General features: G+C 42.4%; 2 protein-coding genes across 2 annotated transcripts in view; both read left to right on the forward strand.

The window, feature by feature from the left end:
• Positions 1-1,879: 1,879 nt before the first annotated feature.
• Positions 1,880-3,588, forward strand: LOC119007747 (lysophosphatidic acid receptor 6-like). The gene has a single exon (XM_037077607.1). The coding sequence runs from the start codon at positions 1,910-1,912 to the stop codon at positions 2,771-2,773; it is 864 nt and encodes a 287-aa protein (XP_036933502.1). The 5' UTR covers positions 1,880-1,909; the 3' UTR covers positions 2,774-3,588.
• A 12,030-nt stretch (positions 3,589-15,618) lies between these two features.
• Positions 15,619-22,109, forward strand: part of LOC119013047 (calsyntenin-2-like) — a 250,492-nt gene continuing 244,001 nt past the window's right edge. The window contains exon 1 of the mRNA XM_037087394.1: positions 15,619-16,154. Coding sequence (XP_036943289.1) covers positions 16,091-16,154 — 64 coding nt within the window. The 5' untranslated portion in view covers positions 15,619-16,090. The remainder of the gene's footprint in view (positions 16,155-22,109) is intronic.

Genomic DNA, 22,109 nt, shown 5'->3' on the forward strand with positions numbered 1-22,109 from the left:
TAGTATTACAGTGCAGTCTTGGAAAGTCTTGGGGTTTCTCGATGTGGGGGTGAGGAGCAGGTGTCTGTTCAGGTGTGGGAAGGGCAGGGAAGACTGAAGGAATTTGGTGGAAGCGTGGAAAAAGACAAAGTCTGGACAGTATATAGGAACCCTGTATGTTTCTAGAGGGGTTCTGGCTTAGGGAATGTTGGTAGGTTGTTCAGTCCATCACTTTGGTCCAGAATGAAAACGGCGTCTCAATCATTATTAATGTATTCCCATGAAGATTTCTTACAGACATTCAGCAGATGAAGCAGACTGTTGAATGTTTTAAGAAAGGACTGAAAACTTCCCTTTTTAGAAGATCCTACGACCTCTAGGTTGCTTTTGACTTTTAGGTGTTTTTTTTTTTTTTTTTTTTTTTACTAATGTTTTCTCTTTTGCTGTTGCTTTTCCCGTAGCACTTTGAAATTTGTTTACATGTAAAGTGCATTAAAAATTAATGTATGTATGTATGTATGTATGTATGTATGTATGTATGTATTTATGTATGTATGTATGTATGTATGTATGTATGTATGTATGTATGTATTATTATTATTATTATTATTATTATTATTATCATTATTATTATTATTATTATTATTATTATTATTATTATTGTTATTATTGTTATTATTGTTATTATTATTAAGTATCCTAATGACTTCAGTGATCCTCTGACTTCAGCTCCAACATCACCAGCAGGCTGACATGTGTTAGTTTGTGCGAAGTATCTTAACAGTTGGATAGACGGCTATGAGATCTGGTACAGACCATCTATTGAGAAATCTGGCCTGACTAAGTGACTGGTGTCGACCTATGAATAATAATGTGTCATTCTGTGTTGGAGTCTGAGACAAACAGGGATTGGAAAATACCGATAACATCATGCTCAGTGAGCACACACAACCACATGGAGTTGCCAAAACTCTCTAAGAACAATGAGAAAACAGGAAACTTAAACACCAAAGCAGACAGAACAGCACACACACACACATGCAGGGGTAAGACATGCACACACACACAAACGCTGAAATGATTATTGGAAGGTACATGACTTTAAGGAAAGAGGGAACAATGAGGCAAAGAACATCTTGACATTGTGGTGGTGGTCCAGATCATCACTAAGAAACTGTGTAAACAGCTAAGGTACAAATGCTCAGTCGGCCCAGTAATAAACGGAACCCACTTTTTGCAACCCCGTCTCTGTGTCGATTCCTCTCAGAGTTTTGGCTGCATGATATACATTTTGTATATATTAACTACAACACATCATGTCCCCCTCAGGATGAATTGCAGTAATCTTGCTGATCTGTCTATGTTTTATTTAAATATATATTTATATTATCTATTATTAGACTAATGTCATGCCCATCAGCCTCACCTGTACTTTGTGTTCAGTACTGATTAGCACATATTAGCATGCCAACACACTGAGCCAAGGTAGTAAACATGGTATATATTCCTATTGGTAAGCATCACCGTGTAAGCACTGTCTTTGAAAGCAAGACGAGAGCATTTAGCTCTGAGCAACAATGTGCCTGTAGTTTGTTTTCTCCCTCGGCGATGTATGAAGGGATTCACACAGCACTTGTGACTCAACTTGAAGCGACTCGCCTCCATTTGTCAATACACTGTAATGTTTTTAGAAAAAAAAAAGAAGTTCCTTTCCCATGAATTAACACTCCTACACTCCCAGTTTCAGCTGAATGCCACAACATAAGAGCCTCTTGCAAAAGCTGTTTCCTGTTCCTCACTTCAACATAGCAACTATATTTTCTCAACCTTTGTGACTTGACATCTCCGACTGGTGAAGAGGTGGGGTTAGTGGTTTCTGTCGCAGTGACATTTACTCGCCTGCGCCTCTGACTTTCTCACACAAGCAAACATGTGTAACTTCACGGCCATAGAAAATGGAACCTATCAGGCGTACACGCTGGTCTTTGGATCTGTAATGACCCTGGGTCTGCCTCTCAATGCTGTATCACTGTGGATATTGTTAAATCACCACAGCCTCAAATCCCCGAGTGCTGTCTTCATGGTGAACCTGGCAATCTCAGACCTGCTGCTCATCATCTCCATGCCCGTGAGGGTCTACTTTTACGCCACGGGCACCTGGCCACTGGGCGAAATGGCATGCATCTTTTTCACGATGCTCTTTCGCAACAACATTCGATCCAGCTCCATCTTCATCACCTTCATCTGCGTGGACCGCCTGCTGGCTGTGGTGTATCCTCTGAGGTCACGCCATCTTCGAACTTCTTCCAACGCCTGGAAAGCTGTTGCGTTCGTTTGGCTGTTCGTGGTAGCGGTGAACATTCCCGAGAGTGTGACCTTTTCAAGATTTTTGATGAAAAACTTTGCCGAACCTTCCTGTTTTGAATTTGGGGATTGTAAAAATCTGTCACCAATGCAATATTTGCAGCCAGTGCTGGTGCTCATCATGCTGGCAGTCAATGTTGTGTGCACCACTCTGGTGTCTTGGACTCTACGCAGCCATCTCAGCGACTCTGCAAAGGTCAGCAACAAGGTGAATGTCATGCTGATTTTTGTCATGAACTTGGTTATGTTCATTGTATTTTTCTTGCCTGTGTCGGTGGCTATTCTCTTTGAAAGCTGGAGACATGCTTTCACATCACTTGCTTGTCTTGCTAGTGTGAACTGCTGTCTGGATCCTCTGTTGTACTACTTTTCTTTTGATGGATTCTGGAGGAAAAAAGAGGATGGGGATACCTCTCTTGCAATAGAATAGTATACTATACTATACTATACTATACTATACTATACTATACTATACTATGTCAACCCTAATTTGTGTGCTGTTTTTGGATAAGCAGAATGTGAAGGTGAAAAACTGAGTGTAGCATATTTTATTTTTTGTAAAATGACCTTTCAAAGTGATAACTGTCCCTCTTTATGCGTCATTAAATCTTCCAGTAGAAAGAAAAATCACAGCTTTTTTATGCCTTGCATCACTTTCTGGGGTTATCCACAATTCTGGGTCTCATTCTCATGAGTGTGATATCTCAGGCACGTCAGGAAGGAATTTCATTACATCTCGCAAAAACTTCCACTTGAGGTTGGTCCGATTAGAGTTTGGTTGTCAAGGGTCACTGTGAGCTCACCGTGTTTTTGGGCCGTAGCTCAAAAGTTTCACACAAAACGTCTAACGGGATGTCTGAACGGATGAAATAATGAGGTGATTACATTTTTTATCCAAAAGGTCAAAGGTCAGCTTCACTGTAACATCAAACTCTTTTGGACAAAAAAACAACAACAACAACAACAACAATTTTCTGGCCATAATTGAACACAATAACTCAGTAACAGATACGATAATAACTGTATTTCACATTTGGCCAGATTCTGAATTGGCGACACTAAATCTCGGGTGCCCACCCTGAAGCTTAGAGGTCTTCTTTGTTGAAGACAGCTGTGAAACGCACACAAGGAATCTGACGGTTAGATGCTGCACTCAGTGGATTTGCACACTCATAGACATACAGCAGCGGTCCAACACAGGCTCACTAGATTTGCAGATATTGAGCTTCTAGTGACAGTTGTTTTCTGATGTGATGAAACGCTTACTTTATCACTCTATCAATCCTCTGTAAAAAAAAAAAAAAAAAAAAAAAGAGAAAAGAAAAAGGACCTTGGTGAAGACAACATGTTTCACACTGGACCTAATTCACTGGAATAATATATATGTGTATATGTGTATATATCAATAATCTTGTAATTTCAGTTAACCTCAAAATAATGATTAATTTATTACAATAAATCTCTTCAAAAACTCTACTGTTATGACATGAGCCTGAGCAATTGGCAGAACTTTTTTTTTTTTTGTTGATAGAACAAATTGAATCATGTGAAACAGAGAGAGAGATTAGGGTTACCGTCTCAGAGTTTCAGTGGTTGTTTTTTTTCCAGTGACACAGATCAGAGGTGTTGAAACTGCGAACAGCAAAACTTTGCACTTCAACATCAGTGCGTTTAGATCCCCTGGCAGTTCAACCTAATCACCAGAATAGATGTTGGCATTTATGCCTTTCTACAACTGCAGTTTTCTATTTTATGTTGTGACAATGCTGTGCTCATGGCTTGGGTTTAGGCAAAAAAAGCACTTAGGAAGAGATCATTTCTTGGCAAAAAATGCTTTGTTCGGTCACCACAAACGTGGATGGAAATTGTCTGGTGGTCTCAACAATAATATCTTGTGGTTTCACGATTACAAAAGACTTAAACTGTGGTTACTAGGTTGTTGGCGTTCTGCCTGTACCTTCACCACCATCACCTTCACCTCCTGATGTGAAAATCTGGTGATAAACACGTGATTCAAATGTGATATTGCACGTTATGTAGAAACGTCAATATTGTACATTGACATGTAAAACATGTGGATCTATGTGGTTTGCATAAATGCTGACTGCTAACATTTTTTTTTTTTTTGGCATCTGGACTGGACAACTCTGCAACTTGGACTAAATACACATATTGAAACTTTCCACTGTAGCCATAAACACAACATAAATCATTGACCTGTTAAATCTGTGGATACACGAGATACCATAGAGAAAACAACACAGCGATGGTGAGAAAGCAGTTTCATTGCAAGCATATTGGGAGCTGCTACAGTCAGTCAGTCAGTCAGTACAGAAGCCTATTACTACTGCACCTACTACTTCCCGACAAATGTGTGAAGTGTGAAGATGTGTTGCATAACAGTAAACTAGAATGGTTTGTTCAGGGTCGCCTTGTTAGTTGTCAGAGATAAAAAAACAAGTAGGTTTACTTAACAAAACAAGTTCAGTAAACTACTGTGTCGATCTGTGGAGAGTGCTGCCTTACAGTACAGTATTGTGAGCCTGAGGAGTCTTTCCATTGCTGTTAAAGGTAACAACCATGAATTAAAATGTTTCACAAGACACAGTGCAAGTTCAAGATCTCCATCATCAATCTTCTCCTCAAACCACGCACACTCAGAAGTATGCTAATGTGCCAAAATCCTTCGATTCCAACAAATAGTTGAATGCATGTCCTTCCTCATGCAACATCTCCAAAGCTGTTTAAAACAAAAAAAAAAAATAATGTGCTTTATTAACATTGATGTTTGCATTTGCTGGCACAATGTCACATTCGTTGGTGTATTACCACCAGCTCGACATCATGTACTGGAGTGAATTACTCACGTGGTCACGTGCTTCCTCTTACACCTCCGAAAATACATTACCACGACATTTCAACTTATAGTGCTTCAAGTTAGAATGTGTACCTGTAAATTCTATCACAAGTATAAAATTGAAACCTAGAAATGTTTGATTTGAAATTCACATTAAAGGTACGCTATGTCACTTTTCAGGCCATCCTTATCAGAAAAACAGCCATAGAGGTTGACGTTGAAAGAGGCTTATTGTGATGGTTGTCGCGTATATATTTATGTATTCTTGCACAGTAGGACTTCTAGATGGGGAATGCTTCATCCCACACCGCCATGACTCAAAATGAAAGCCTGTCTCGCTCTAATGTTAGACAAATAGAAATGTCAACATATGTCCTTAAAGCACATCTAAAGCTCACGTTAGCTCTTGCAAACTGCCATTCCATGGATCAAGAGCTGTTTGTCTTTATACAGTAATTCAGTGATACGAGATTAGTTGATTCCATGTAATCTGAAAGGGACTTGATGCAAACAGCAAACTTTCAAATTAATAACAAATCCTATAAGAATATTACTTTGTTTACGTCCTTGGCACACTGGTCATGAATTTCCATGTGCTATCATTATGTCGTATATATACAGGGGTAGGTTGCATCAAGAAGTGCTTATGGTAAACTTTAAGTTTAGGGATAAGACATAATCCTCCTCAGCTTTCCTTTTCATTGCTTTTAACATCATTTGGCACTGCGTCATGTGTCTCTGGCAATAAATCCTGTGATGCAGCAGAGGCTTTTGTGCTTTTTGTCAGCATCTCAGTTCGGGAGCCAGCAGCACTCAAGTCCCATAAGCTTTGCCAAATGGAGGGGCATCTGTAAACGCCTGCAGGAAATTGATCCAAAAAGGATCTAGATTTGAAAGAATCCAGATGTAATGTCTGGAATTAAACTCTGGGGATTTGCTGTTGACTATGAGAACACTCTGCATCAGGTAAGCCCTGTGCTTCATGGAAACAACAGCTTGCTAAAATTTGCCCTCAGTATCCGCTGCATGCATATCCTCTTTTTTTTCTTGCATCTTAAGGGGGCCACTGATGGAACCATAAGAAACCACAGAAACCACAGATACAAGGTTCTGTTCCCCTGCAACACATTTGATGCTCACGTTAACATTTCACCCAGTATTAAATGTGGTTTGCACTTCTGTCTAAAACACATCAGTTGCAGCTGAAATGATAGTTATTTGTATGTATTAAATGTAGTGCCTTCTAAATAAAGCCAGGTCATCTACAGAGCTGCTGCTGCCCTGATCTCGCTCTGTCATGACCCTTTTTAAATTGGAGACCTGCATAGAGGTGGTTTCCCCCCTCGAGCAGCTCCATATATGTTTAATGTGACCTTTACCTGTGCCCTCTGCTGGGGGAAGTTGAATGCTGATAGGCTGGGCAGGAAAAACATCCCCTTCTTTATACAGCCTCACCTCTGTGTTGGATTTTTTAGCCATAATACACAACAGAACTGCGGTCCCAGCTCGTTCAATCTCATCCATACGCTGCCGAGGCCATGAAGTCAAATTAATTTTACCTGCTGTTTTGCCCCAGCATCCAAACAGCCTATATGTATGACAGCCTTTATTCAGCATGGAGCAGATTGTTTTTCTACGTGGTTGAAATTGGCTGGATTTGTGTTTGAGGTTTAGAACAGAGCTGTGGACGTACAGGCTTTTCCAGCCGTGTGTGTGTGTGTGTGTGTGCTCAAATTTGATTTGTATGTTTCTAAATTACCTTTTATTGATATGTGTGTTTGTGTTTTCCTTGTTTATCAAGGCCAAGCTTGTGTTTGTTTAGAGCTCTCCGTCTGTAAGTGACTGATACCCTGGATTTGGAGGGGCGGGAGGGTCTGACTGTGGTATGGATGTATCTGCTAAGGCCGGTCACAGTCGGCCAAAGGTATGAACAAAGGTAAGGTAAAGTGAAGGTAAAAACAGAAAACACACACACACATGCACCTCTCTCTACGCTATCTCTCTCGTTCTGTCTGTATCTATTTCCTCCTTTCCATAACACACCCAAAGCATTAACATTCACATAAGTACACTACAAAAAAAAAAAAAGAAAGAAAGAAAGCCCAAGCAGGTACATTCGGGTCTGCAAGCATTGCTGCCAAGACCCACAAACAAGCCTGTTGTGCGGCTGCCAAGTCTGCCTTGGACCAGAGGAGGATTGCTATTCAAAGGCAGCAGCAGCTTTGGTGACTGTGGAGAGTCAGGCAGTACAAAGAGCCAAAAACAGAGCAAAGAGAAAAAAAAAGGGACAGACAAAAACAAAATGCTGAGCCTCCGAATGGACCGAGGAGACACCAAAGAGCAGAGGAACAACAGTCATGCTGCATCTGAAGCCTTGAGAGAACCCAGCGATCATTTGAACAGACGGAAATGTACAGGAAGCACCTCAGTTTAACTTCAGCCCAAACAAAGTGCAACATCTTTTCAATATGACAAGAGGGCTTAGTAACAATTCATATTAAAGCAGCATTCGTACAGGGCTGAATCCCAAATCACTGCACTACACTTTGTCTTTGCTGGTAAAAGGGTAAAAGGGCAAAAGGCATGAGTATAAAAGCTTTTTCAATACAAAACTGCATCATGTGATTTGGGTTCAAACTCTTCTTGACACAGTACCACCAGGCTTGTGGAAAAGGAAAAACTCATACAGTATGCTAGCCATTTATATATATATATATATATATATATATATATATATATATATATATATATATATATATATATATATATATATATATATATATATATATATATATATAAGCCAATGCCATATCTGTAATCAATAAACTGATATATCGGTCAGGCTCTTAACAATGAAAGCTGTTTGTGGCTACAGGAAGCAGGTACGATTAGAACACATTCACTTACATGAACAGCATATAATTTGTATTTAGTTAGACACACAAACACTGAACAGGGAGAAAGTGCTTGCTGGGCTCTGTGTAATTAAGTGTATTTTCTAATATGTCAAACTGTTCCTTTAATGGAGCAAACCAGCAGTGTTGGGAAAGTTCACTTTCTACTAGTTCAAAGTTCAGTTCACACATTTTAAAATGAAGTAGTTCAATTTATAGTTCATAATTCAACATTTTGAACTAAGTTCACAGTTCCAAAAATGTTTTAATTTTTTTTCTTCTTTTTTTTAATATGTTGCTGCGAGCTATTAGTTTTCAAACTTCTTGCCACAGCCCATATAGAACCACAGACAGCAATAATTTTATCAGTTTTAACAATGAAGCTGCAGCTCTCACACAATATTCTGCAAAGCCAGGTTGTCCAGCTGCGTCTGGGAGATGAAGAGAGCGGACTGTATGTTAATGCGATTTGGGTGGTAGAGGATCTGTTTTGGCTCGCTGTCACCGTGTCTTTTGATTTTTTATTCACTCACACATACAAAGTTTTCACAAAAAGGTAAGATTTTCATCACTGACCTTTTCATAAAATTGTTTTAATCCTTCACATGCTTCCCATTTTGATCACGCATGCGGCGGTGCGACTCTGTGGTGGCTGGCCCTTAGCAAAAAGTGTACTACAAGTATACTTATTCAATACTAAAACTGAGGCAGTATAGTTGAAGTGTACTTTTTATATACTATATTCTATATACTTAAGAAAAGTATAGTGAATTATACTTGGCTGATACTGAAAAATATAAAGAATAGTCTAAGACTAAGTACATTAATACTTATACTTGTACTTCAGTATACCGTAACGCCCCTTGTGACTCTTGGGTATTCTATTGTTATTGATGTAATTATGGTTTGTGAATGTGGTTGTGAATACGACAACGTGTAAGACGGTTGCGGGTTAATTCACATCCTTGTTCTGTGGTTAAATTATGTTGAGTTAACAAAGATAAAAGATAAAAATGTTGGCACCGTGAGTGAAGGGGTGTTTTCTGGGAGAGACTTCCCGTCTGTTAAGCTTCAGCATTTGTAGTATTAATTGGTGAAACTCTGGCCAAAACTTGCCAAATTTCAAATACTAACTCTTGGTATGTTTTGCTGTAAGTGCAGATTAAGGTCAAGTCATTGACTTGTGCTTACATGTAAGTTAACAGAGTAGAAATGTTTTTCACTACACACATTTGCATAGACTTATTACCCCTGGTATGAACTCACATGTTAATGAACTAAAATGTGGACTAGAAGTTTATATTTAGTACACTAGTAGTATATAGATGAGTGTACATGTTGTTAACTTGAAAGTGTAGTTCTGTAAGCATAAAATGACCTAATAAAGTATACTAATAGTATACTTTTATAAACTTAAAATGTTCCAATTTAGTCAGAAGAAGTATTTAGTTAGTATACTTTCTAGTACGCTACATGTACATGGTCCATAGTATACTTGCTATACTTATACTCAAGCATACTTAATAAAATGAACTCCAAGTATACTATTTTTTGCTAAGGGGGTGTCGCCAGATTGGGTGTTTTTTCCGCCACATATTAAGGCCTGTTTACGGTGTGTTTTACCCAGGTTTTCGCCTGGAAGGCTCTATGGAAATCTGGCACTCTCTTGACTGAAATTAAACTGTGAGAGAGTGGCGTGTCACATACAACAGAATGAACGCCTTCACAATAACGTTCATCAGGGAGAAATACAGTACATTCAGTTCACGTTCGCCCAAAATTTGACTGAAATCATGAACGATCGTTCACTGAACGTTTTCAGGCACAACACTGCAAACCAGCTTTTATTAGAAGTTTTAGATTTTTTTGATTACAAAATACTGATACTTTCCTTCACTGACACGGGATGCTGATTCTAAGTACAGTATGCTGAATATTTTGCTATTCTATGAAGTCTTACATTTTTCACTGTTGCATGGCTCCATCTGTTTCCATTCAGTTTCATACAGTATAGAAATCAATCAGACCCTTAAAATGTGTTTAGGTTATTTAATTCTATTGACAACCCTTTTAAAATTCATATTCCTATTATCACTATTGAATATGAATAATGTTGATGTATATTAAGATTAAGTGCTGACTAATGACATGCAGATTCTGCACTGCTTTGTCTAATAACAATTGTGCAAGTGAGGTGCAAACCAGACCCCCCCGGAGGAATAAACACAGTCAGTCAGATTGTGCTCTGGTCCAAAGCTGTTGTACCCGATGGGTGGAGAGCTCAGAGATTACTTTCAAATGTTTGGTTTTACTGTAACAGCGCTCTGCGGAGGTGACCTCCACTGTCAGGTGTGTATGTTCTGTGATGCTGACCGCCGACTGGAGGGCAAATGTACCTTACTTCATGAACGTCGTGGTGAACGCACCTTGAACAGCCACCCTCTTGATGACAATCTGAAGTGTTCACAGATGAGGTGATGTTTGAGTCTCACTCACTTCCTTCCTCGCTCTCCCTGTCCATCCCGTAAGTTATAGCGCCATGAACGAAATGAGACACACCGTTACCTTGGGCAAACATCGTTGTTGGAAACGTTTGGGATTATGATGATAACGGCTTTTAGACATTTTGATGCATAATACTTATATACTGTATATTTATCCTTTATGCTTTGGAGAACATTACCTGTAATATATCATATTTGATTTGTAATAAATCTGCAAACTCACCAGTATGTTCTTGTAAAGCTGAACTAAAGTAGAGAAGAAGGAAAGTGAAAAAGATTAGGTTAAGCCAAATAGATATAGAAATAATGCAAAGGTAAGAAAAGTGAGGTTTGATTGCCTGACTGGAGAGGAGCTAACATTTACTTGCATAGATTAAAGTAATGGGATTGAGAGATGCACGAGGCTTGGAGCAGATGACAACTTCTGGCCCACTTCCTGCCACTGAGGCGAGGCGAAACAGGGCCAGAAGGCACTCTCGCAGCTTCAGACCTCTGCATGATGTAAGCGGCTTCAAAGAGGCGCCACCGACACTTCCTCAGAAAGAGCCGGGGGGAAACGCCGGGGGGATGATGGTCTATCTCTTCTCCTTTCTCTGCCTCTCCTCATCCCTCCCTTCTCCTGCCTCCCCTGTACCCGTCCTCCCCGTCCTCCTCCAGCCCGAGCCAGCTGTCAGTGGGAGTATGCAGCGGCGCTGCACTCTGTCACACGTACTAACTGGAGAGTGAGGGCGGAGAGGGGTGGATAGAGAGATCTGAATTCGGTGTCAGTAGAGTGATTAGGCCCGTGCACGGCGCTGAGGAGGAGGTGGAGGCAACAGGGGGAAACAAAGGGAGGGTGCAGGCGGAGGCATGGGATGAAAGATGGGACAAATAGAAAACACGGGAGAGTAGTTACTCCGGACAAAATGACCTCTCGGTTGAGGGACAGACAGGAGATGGAAGAAGGCGATTGCTCTGAGTCACAAGATGGAGGATGAGGAGCTGTCTGGTGTCCAGGAAAGAAACTGACAGGGGCAGCAGCAGGGAGCCATCTGGCTTTGACCTGTTCCGCAATCTCAAGTTTAAACGTATTCATCGGAAGGCGAAGGATTTGTATTTTATTCAAATGCCTACACACATGGGCTAATGTTTATACATTCAGGTGGGCCTTGGTCTAAGAAAAATGCCGGCATACAGTGCTCTCTCTCTCTCTCTCTCTCTCTGATTATATACCAAATAACAGCACAATGGACCATTGGTTTCAGCGATGAGGAAGATGGCTTTTTCCATTCTCTCCATGTGTTCAGCAAATGATCAAATTAAGATGCATGAGTGTGCTTTTCTATCTGTCACACTTGCTGTGCACAGAGGGATCTCCACCCAGACCTGCTCCGCTGGAAAAAGAAAAAAAAAAAGAAAAAAAAGAAGAAGAAGTACGTGTCTCTGTTCTTTCTGTTCTCTGGCTGAAAGATAATTGAGGAGAATGGATGTCTCTATGTAACATAGTCCTGCATTCCAACCGCAGAGCGTAAACATGAACATTATATTGTGTTAGGTATTGGGTATTGAGAAAGGACTGCATAGACACTTGTGTCTGAATACCGAGCTTGATCATTCATAAACTTGCATCGTGAATCATACATTTGTTTCTGTGTTCGGTGATGCGGCTGCAACGTAAATCTCTGCAGTGCGCCTGAAATATCCCATACATTGGGTTGTGGCAGACTGTGTGCTCAGTGACAAAAGCCTCTATATGCTCCACGGTGTGAAATGTCACCCAGGTGCACTGAGGGCGACTCATTAGCACCACGGTGCTCGGCACAGTGTATCATAAATGGCCGTGGAACGAGCCCAGGGCAGCCTCCAGATTTTGCTCAAGGAACAAAAAAAGAAAATCAATACGAAACAAAACTATTACACCTGCTTCATTACAGCGCGATGAATTTGTACTCCAACTTTCTTCGTGAGGTTTGATCTAATTTCAGGCACCCGCAGGTCAGCGCGATTGCCGACGCCGTTTTGTGAGCACACGAGGCGTGATGTGAACATTTTCAGATCATCAACGTTTTGGACAACCTCAAAGCGCCCAGAGAGCAGGCCTCTCTGCAGGCAGCAGGTGCTTTAAAACAAACCAAAAAAAAAAAAAAGATGTTATTTAAATCCTTTGGGGTGCTTTACTTGTGCTCTGAGGGGCCGCCGCTGACAGCTCTCACAACGCATTATGTATTTATCACATTACACTGCAGTCGTCAGTTCTAAACCAATATCCTCCTCATCTTCTTACAGTTTCCATCATCATTTAGCAGCCAACACAGCAAATGGCCGCCGGTAATGTATATCGCTAATATCTCCCAAAAGTGAAATACTTACAGGAGACAAATAGAACCGCACATTAAACTACTCAGCCAGGTTAGATTGCCTGAAACACACAGAACGAGATAAACTGTTTTTTGCCCCCCTCCCCCGGCCCCGGAGCAGACAGACGGACACAGTGTGATATCACATTAGCATTATAGCTCGCAATTCGCTATTCCCAGGGTGCTTGATACGGTAGCCCTAGTGGGTATAATGTGTGTCAATAATGAAAAAACATCACAAACGTGGAGAGCAGAAACTGAATTTGAGCAAAATTGGCCATTTGCAGCAGGTTGTAATTTTGAAAATAGCCTTGATGAAAACAAAAAAAAGTATTTTGCCTGACGCTGCCCGCTCACTGATATAAATAGTCGTATTAAACTCAGAAAACAACGCGCTCCGCTGAGCTCCCAGATGACTTGCCTTGCTAGATTAAGATTAGTTATTTCACCCACATATTTTCTGCTTCTCCATATTTGTTTTCATTGATTAATGGCTATAATTTGGAGAAGATCTGTGGCTCTGCTGTAGAGCCTTGAGGGAATTTATTAGCTCACTCTGTGCATATTGAGAGGCAACTTTTGATGCAAAAGTATTCAACATATCAAAACAAACCTACTACTTCTGATTGAACAGTATACGTTTTGTTTATGGTATGCGATGATATTAAAGGGTAAGTTCATCCACAAGTGAACATTCGCTCATTATCGACTCAGCCTCATGCTGATGGAAAGTCGGGTGAAGTTTCACGGTCCACAAAACTTTTCAGGAGCTTCACAGTGAAACAGGGTTGCAGCATGGGGACTTGTTTTAAAACATCAAGAAACAACTGGGATAAAAAAATAATAAAATCCAAAAAACAAACATGAAATATCTCCATACAGCTTGTTCAATGTAATCCAAGTCTCCAGAATCCTCAACATCTAAAATGGATTACTGTGCACCCTCTATAAAGCTGAAAGCTTCACTGTAGATGCTAAGCTAATCAAATCATTGGCGTACCTGAAGTGTGTGCTCGAGCGCTCGTTGAGGGTGTAAATACTGTCTGTACAGATCAATTTGGGATCCCAGGGCTTCTGGAGACTTGGATTATGCATGACGAGATGCCTTGAGCCATTTTGTATTTTTTTATTTCCCGTTGTTTTTTTTGCAAAAAATGTTCTGCGTCCTACGAGGCTGCACTCCATCGACATGAAGGTGAGCAGACGACTGAATTTTAATTTTTGGGTGCATTTATCCCTCAGTTTGATATTATAGGGAGCACTAAGATACAGTCACATTTAAAGGAACCTCGTGCGTCTGAGATCCCCTGAGCATCTCAACACCTCAGTGTGAGAGCCAGCACTTTGGCCTCGCTGTCACCTCTTTGAACACGCGCTCAGGGAAATGCTTTTCCGTCGGCTACACACCACTTAGGTCGTCTCCCAGTGAAAAGAAGGCCAAATTTAATTTCATCACTGGATGGTATGGATTCAAATCTGTTGCATTATCATCTGTTTGTATTACTTTTTATTCTTCCTCTCCCTATAGATAACACTGGCAGTATTTTCCCTGCCTCCCAGAATAATCCTTAAACAGCCGAGATGGTCCAAGAGAAAAGTTCCTTTGAGATAGGCTACTCAGGAAAATTGAAAAAGTTATTATTAATCCTACTGCCGGGCACCATCTGAAAAAATAAATAATGCACGTATGCACACACACACACACACACACACACACACACACACACACACACACACACACACACACACACACACTCACAGAGGCATGCCAACACACGCCCCCACACACAAACACACCTTACAGATGAGCTGAAAGAACAGAATGAGGATTTTTTTTTTTCCTGTGTAGCATGGCAAACAGAGAGGCTCTCTCTCTCTGGCAAAATGAGCCATGTCACTTGGAGGTTTTTAAATCTGTTGCTTATTTTAGAAAAGGAGAAAAAGGAAGGAGAATATGTGACATTTGAGCATCGGTTTTGAATGCTTTCTCTGAGATAAGAAAAAATTGCTGAGATGAATGTCTCTGCATTATATTAGATTGTTTCTATATCTCAACCTCTGTTTTTCCTCTTGAAGCGTAACGTTCTTATGCTAAAGTGAAATCCTTCAGTCCACAAATATCTCTGTTGGTTAGGAACTACAATTTCTGATTATTTATTTATTTTATTTATTTATTCATTTATCTATTATTTTATTTTATTATTTATTTATTTATTTTGGGGGGGGGGGGGGGGGGGGTGAACCAAAAAAAGTGAATTTAAAATAAAAAGGTGTTGATAATAATGATAATTCTTACATTATAATTAGCCTGGTATATCCTAATGCTCTTTAGTGAATCCATAATGTCATTTTAAACACTGAAATGTTATTACAAGCTTTGACACGCAATAAAACTGGCTGTGAATGCATGACACCGTGGTGTTTTCTATGGATTTAAAAGCTCTGTGTCAGGACTTGGTTATCGAATTCCATTGACAGAAGACGGTCAGTGCGTTTTCAAACAGTTGTTTTCAGCACGGGTCCATCATCGGCGTGCAGATCCATGTGAGTTGGAGTGGGCTGGGATGCTCCTGAGATGGGAGGAGGAGGAGGAGGGGAGAGGGGAGGGCGGAGGGTGTGTGTGTGTGTGTGTGTGAGAGAGAGAGGGAGAGAGAGAGAGAGAGAGAGAGAGAGAGAGAAGGATCCATCCCTCTCCTCCCTGTGACGTCGCTCGGTCTGGTCCCGGGGTGCGCTGCTCTCCGGTCCCGTCTCAGCACAAACCACTTTAGTTGCTGCCTCGACCGTCCACGAGACCTGCGGTGCGACGCGCGCGGTTACGGTGCGGCGAGGTGCGTCTTTTTTTTGTTGTTGCGGCCGCCCGGTGTCCTTCTCCCACTCCACGCTGCCCGCCTTGTCCCACATATCTGTGAACTGTTCGCGCACTCTGCCTGAAGAAGAGAGAGAGACAGAGAGACAGAGAGAGAGAGGGGGGGGAGAGAACCTGAGGCGTTGAATAAGAGGGAGAGGGCGGACAGGAGAAGGAGGCAGAGATAGAAAAAAGAGGGACAGAAAAAGAAAAAAACAAAGAAAGAGGAGAGAAGAGGAGAGAAGAGAAGAGGAAAGAGGTCGCCGTAGTCCCCCTCTTCTTTCCCGGGGCTGAATCGCTCCACCGAGAAGATGCTGAGAATAGCCGGCGTGCTGGCTGTGGTGGCTCTGGGGTTGAGCGCCGCTCACACCAAAGGTACGGTAGGTGAAGGGCAACACACTTGCTCCGTGTGGCGCGCATCTGCGAGTTCGCTATGGCTTTATCATAGGTGAATGCAGCCGGAGAGGCTGTGTGTGTGTGTGTGTGTGTGTGTGTGTATGTGTGTGTGTGTGTGTGTGTGTGTGGATGAAGAGAAAATGCCCATCTGCCATGGTGCTGATCGCAGTCTGCATGTGTTTGATGATGTTCTCCAGTAAAATATATTTCCTACAGCTTCCCTGCTTTTGGACTTGTGGAGGCTGAGTGCTTGGTAATCACTGTATGACTGTACTGCCCCTCACTTGAGGGTGTTTGTTCCATCTCCTGTGGCGTCCCTACAGTGCTTCTATAGAGATTTACAGTGTTTTCGTGGTGCTCAATACTGAGCTAACCATGACCTTGTTGAAACCTGTTTTTTGGGTTAATCTCATGTGTCATCTCTGTAATATTGACTCTGGGACTTGCAGTGTTGTGACAAAATATCCGTCTCTCATTAGTTCCAACATAGTGTTTCTGTCTGGGGCTGGGTGAAGGATAAACACTCTGTGATATTGTTGGATTTTATGAGACTGGAGACATCGGAGCAGATAATCTGTGAAGTTTTGCGGGGAAATCTGCAAAGAAGTAGCATATGGGGTCCTCCGGTGCCTTTCAGCCAGTTTGAAGTTGAAAGTGGGCAGTGCATCATTAACAACCGTGGTGCTATTAGTGCACATGTGGCGCATAATTAGCTCAGTGTGGACTTGGAACAGAACTCCCACGTTTCAATTCACACACTCTCCTCTGGACGGGGAGGGACGCATCTGAAAGCGCGAGAGAATCAATCTCAGGGCTGAAACACAAATAACAGTGCAGATGGTCGTATCGTTAAGAATCAAATCTGTAACTACTGTGAGGAACATGAATGCTGGCAGCGTGACAGCAGCCAGATTCATCTCGCAGGGACGTGGGGGTATTTACAGGTTTGCCTGTCGGCAGCGGCCTTTGCAAATTGACCCAAACTTTGATAAATCCGTCTGAAATCATCGTCTGTATAATATGCATATGTAAACTAAGCTTTGGTGGGATTTACCAGCGAGCTAATTTAACTCACAGCTGCAATTAGCCCATTAAAAATTCCAAAACAAGCACAAAATAATCCCCGAAGGCACAGATATATGATAATGACATCCAGATGTCATAAATGTGCGCCATACTGTCGGCAGTTTTGCATCACGGCAGAGCTAATTTTAGGTCCACCAGTATCCTCGCTGCAGCGGGACCGCTCAATCCTCCAGTGAGCCTGGCATGTGCCGTAGGTAAGCGGGTAAATGCGGCAACAGGTCTGTGCTAATCAACTCCCTGTAGACCGAGTCTGGCTTTTACACGGCGAAATAACAAGGTGACACCTGTCAGTTTCGTCTGGGAGCCGAGAGACGCCCAAAGTGTGATAAGCTGTATATCCCGCTTGCCTCCTGACACACGAAAGAGCCTCCATGCTGGCTGGCTGGCTGCTGCAACCTCAGCCTCGTGTGTGGAAGGAAAACATATGGTAATAGACCGGCTCCAGGACCTGACCCGGCCCCCGGAGGTCAAGCTTTTGCCTCATATGCACTTTCATTTAAATAGCATTTACTTGCCAGCGACAATGTGAAGACTATCCATGTGCTGTGCTGCGCGTGCTCATGCAGAAACTGTTTAATGACCTGTTTGGGGATTCTTGCATTAAGCTGTGTTTCCTATACGTAATGCGGCAGGAAATAACAGGATAGATGCACTTGAAGGAAGGAGTTCTCATTCTTCTGGTACCCAGAGCTCGGCTGTGAAGTAAACAAATTACTTCCAAGTCAGTGGGGGCTGTAAAAGCGAGCGCACCATGGTTCTAATTGATTCCCTAGGGCCACTGTACAGTGAGTAAACCCAGGAGAGAATGAAAGGCCATTGTCTCGAGGATCTGTCCCTACACACTGACCCTCGCTGCCTTCCCCATTTCCTGTCACAGTCGGCAGGAGGAAGCGTACCAAGCAACAAACCTAAATCATCTCACATTTCTTAGCCCCGTCTCTCCTGTTCGGTTTTCGGAAACGACAACTGAAATAGCGCATTCGTGTCAAGTGTTGCAAAAGATCCGCCTCCGTGGCGCCAATATGCGAACCTGTTTTCCCGATAACTTTGAAGCGCCGCTGCTCCTGTCATTTTGTGTTTAGCCGCCGTTTCATTCCAGAAAGAGCATGGACGTGCAACTTCCTTTAATCGCCGTTAACCTCCAGTCATCCATTCAGCTTGTGTGTCCCCAAATGTGTGTGCATCCGCTTATGGATGTGTTTCAGAGTTGTCAGTAATCGGAGCTCGAAGCACTAACGTTCCTGCGTCTGTTTGTGTAGGTGTGTGTGTGTGTGTGTGTGTGTGTGTGTGTGTGTGTGGATTTGGCCACGTGCACGCGCAGGGAGAGTGATAGAGTGCAGCCAACATGTTGACAGCCGCCAAGTATGCAAAAACGGGCAAGGAGGTGATGTTGTTTACAAAGGAATTATTGCATCCGCAGATGCATGCTGTGGCTCAAACGATTTCCCCTGGACCGACCGTGTCGCCGCTCGGCGGGGAGAGTCTTCTGGCAGCGAAGCAGAAAGAGCTGTAGAGTTTTTTTTTTTTTTTTTTTGCCAGTGCTGCCCGGAGCCCCGCTTTTGTGTAATTCCAAGCAATATGAACTCTGAATTTAGATAGCTCATTACCAGCACTGTATATTTTAATTCGGCTACCCACTGTACGACTCTTTGTTGGTGGAACCTTTTTGCTGCTTTATTATGTCCAGATAAACACACTGTACACTTTATTTTCCCTGTCAGTAAACATGCAAACTCTCAGAATGCTACATTCTGCCTTTTGGTGACAAGCTTTAGGCGGTGCGAGGCCTGCTTGTGAAGTCGCAGGATTAATTGACACAGGTCCTGTAATTTATGGTTTTCTATATAGGGCTTCTGTATGTGTGTCAGGGTGTGTAAGCCGGTGCTTTTTTTGTGTGTGTGTGCGTCCAAGGGATAAAGAAAGCCAAGAGGATAGTCATTTGTGGATCCCATTAGCAAATAAAAAAAGGGGGGGGGGGGGGTGACAAAAAAAAAAAAAATGGAGGCAGATTTATGTCCCCCTTTTGGAAAAAGGAAGTGCATTATGAGAGCACTCTATAAATCCTCCAACCGGTCTGTGACACAGGATGCCGCACAGATCCAGCCCGGCCTTGCAGCAGCCAGGGGAAGCAGGGCTCAGTGACATGGAGGAACACGGATTATTTCTTTATTTTATTTTATTTTTTATTTATCACACAACACTTGCTTTGTCCTCTGTTTTCAGAGCTTTGCTGATCGCTGCACAGCCCCTCACTGTTTGAGTAGTAGGAGGGCTTAGTGGCTGTGGCCATGGGGGGGGGGGGGGCGCCAGGCAGACTGATCCCAGTGCAGTCCTGCAGCCACCAGAGACAAAAAGATAGAGTCGGGTTGGATAAGATTAAGCTACCGTCTTCAAAGAAGGTAGAGAAGCGGGGTTCCTGTGATCCTGTGATTAATGATACGCGCCTTGTGACTGGAGTATCACGCAGCTCCTTCCAGCGGCGTGAACTTTAACGTTGGAGTGAAGAAATGCTGTTTTTATTTGTTAACAAAAAAAAAAAACAAGCCTTTCCTTTCAGCCTTGATGTTAAGGAAGGGATGTTGTGGAGTTATTGCGTGGGTGTTTGTTGCCGTCTTGTAAACATACAGAGAGAATCACAAATAAGAAGGAAGTTTCGTCCCTGAAAGCTATTATCAGATCTTAGAGCAGAGTGCGTTTCCAAGGCGTTCCGCCACGGCCCATACGCTTACATCTTCCTCCATCTTGACTCTATATACAGTATCTGACTCTTTTTTTTTTCTCCCCCATCTACCTCAAGTGTTTGTGTCTCTTCCAACTCTATTGTCTTTTCAGATGTGGAAGGAATGGAGAGGAGGAGGGGGGTTAGGAGCAGAGTCACAGTGTGTGTGAGCATGTAGTTCAGCAGCTGAGTGAACTGGGAGCACCGCGCAGTGAGTGGGTGCCTCATTTTTTTTCCCTCCTCCTCTTTTTTTTCTTTGTGTCTTTGGGTGGTCACGGCTGACCATACTTGGCAGCAGATATTCAGACATCCAAGGCCCATTGATTTGTGCTACAAAGTGTGTGTGCGAGAGAGAGGCAGAGGAAAAGAGAGAGCGGATTTGATCAGAGACAAGGCCAGAGCGGGTTTTGTAGAATTAAGTTTGAACTCCCCAGGGTCAGAGGAAGTGTAAGGGTATGATTTAACAAAAAGAGAAAAAAAAAAAAAAGGTGAGAAAAAGTAAATTACCAGACTGGATAAGGACACAAATGGACAGATTAGGGGAATAGAAAAGAGATGAAGTTGAAAGTTCATTCTTGCATTCAGTGACCATTCTGATATTCATCACTAGATGGAATTAACTCAGTTATAGTCGTTCAAATGTCAAGTGTTTCTCTTAGCTTAAAACTGAGACGAGAGATGTGTTAGCACAGTGTTTTTTCGCTAGTCGACTTGAACCAGCCTTTTCATGGATACTTTGATGTCAAGTGGCAATTACTTGATAACAGTATGTTCTAGCGTAAAAAGAGCACGTGTATAGAACAGGCATTTTGGTGAAATGTGAAATGCCTGACCTATCATAAGGTATATATAACAGGAGCCAGTATATCAAATAAGTCTGAAGCAGAAAAAAAAAAAAAAAACATGAATGAACATGAATGTCTGGAATTGATCACGGGCACCTTTGAAAGGATATCCATTCAATGTTTCCATTCATGCTTTTGTGAGCCTTGTTTTGTTGGAACAGTGGCCATGAGATTACAAGAGGCAAGTACTTGATAATAGAATTGCCAAAACTTTGCACACGTCTATTGTAAGGTAGCTAATATCAGATGCCATCACAAGCTACTGGTCGTATCAGACGGAATAAGGCTGTAGTGCCAAAAACCTGTTGCATATTCATTGGAAGAGCATGAATGTGCTAAGCTACTTGGCCAGAAGTATGTGTGTTCACCCAAACAACATACCACGTGTAAGTTATTGCCATCTGAATCCAAAACCACGGCCATTAATCTTCTGGTTGTCACGCCAGAGCAGAGAGGGCTGACCCAAATGCAGGCGGGAAGATCAATAGATGAAGCTTTTACTCTGGAATACGGCACACAAGGAACCAGCAAACACCAAGGAGTTTTCAGGGAAGCAGCAGGCCCAGGGGAACTACTGCAGATGACTCGACACAAACTGAACTGGAGGCTGGTCTTAAATGCAAAACAAGCTAACGAGGGGATGGGGTGCAGGCGGAGAGAGGAGAAGAAACACCGGTGAGAGTAATAAGTGGATAAACACCAGGAACAGGGAAGGAGCTGATAGGCTGGAAACACACTGGGACCAGGGCTGGGCTAATGAGATGGATGCAAAGGCAGATGTGGAGGAAAAAATTAGACTGGTGAGGAGCAGGAGAAAACAGGTAGGGGAACGGGCACAGAGGAAACTGAGAAAACACATGGAACACACATACAATGAAACTACAAATGACAGGATGGTGGCACTAGCCTTCACTCTTGTGGTTTTAAACTTCCTAAGATCCTGGAACTGACAGCTGATATAAACCATGAAGACAGTGTTAAAACCCAGCCTGAAGGTGTTAGGGTTGGGTGACACATCAACATTTTCCAACCGGCCACTGTCAGTCCAACAGCTAGTTGTTATTATTTTGTCTGATTTCTAAGGATAAATATTTCTTCTGCATGAAAACATTTCTCATCCTGTTTGACCGAAACTATGTCTCTATCTAATGTGGTGCTAACAGAGGGAGGCTGCTATTACTCAGGGACACGTCTGTCTAGAAGAGACGCCCTGTCTGCGACAGTGGAACAACCAACACAAGCCACTGTAACACCGGTTATAGAGCTTGAAAAAAATGACAACAT

The sequence above is a fragment of the Acanthopagrus latus genome, chromosome 2 (genome assembly GCF_904848185.1).
Source record: "Acanthopagrus latus isolate v.2019 chromosome 2, fAcaLat1.1, whole genome shotgun sequence".
NCBI classification, from domain to species: domain Eukaryota; kingdom Metazoa; phylum Chordata; class Actinopteri; order Spariformes; family Sparidae; genus Acanthopagrus; species Acanthopagrus latus.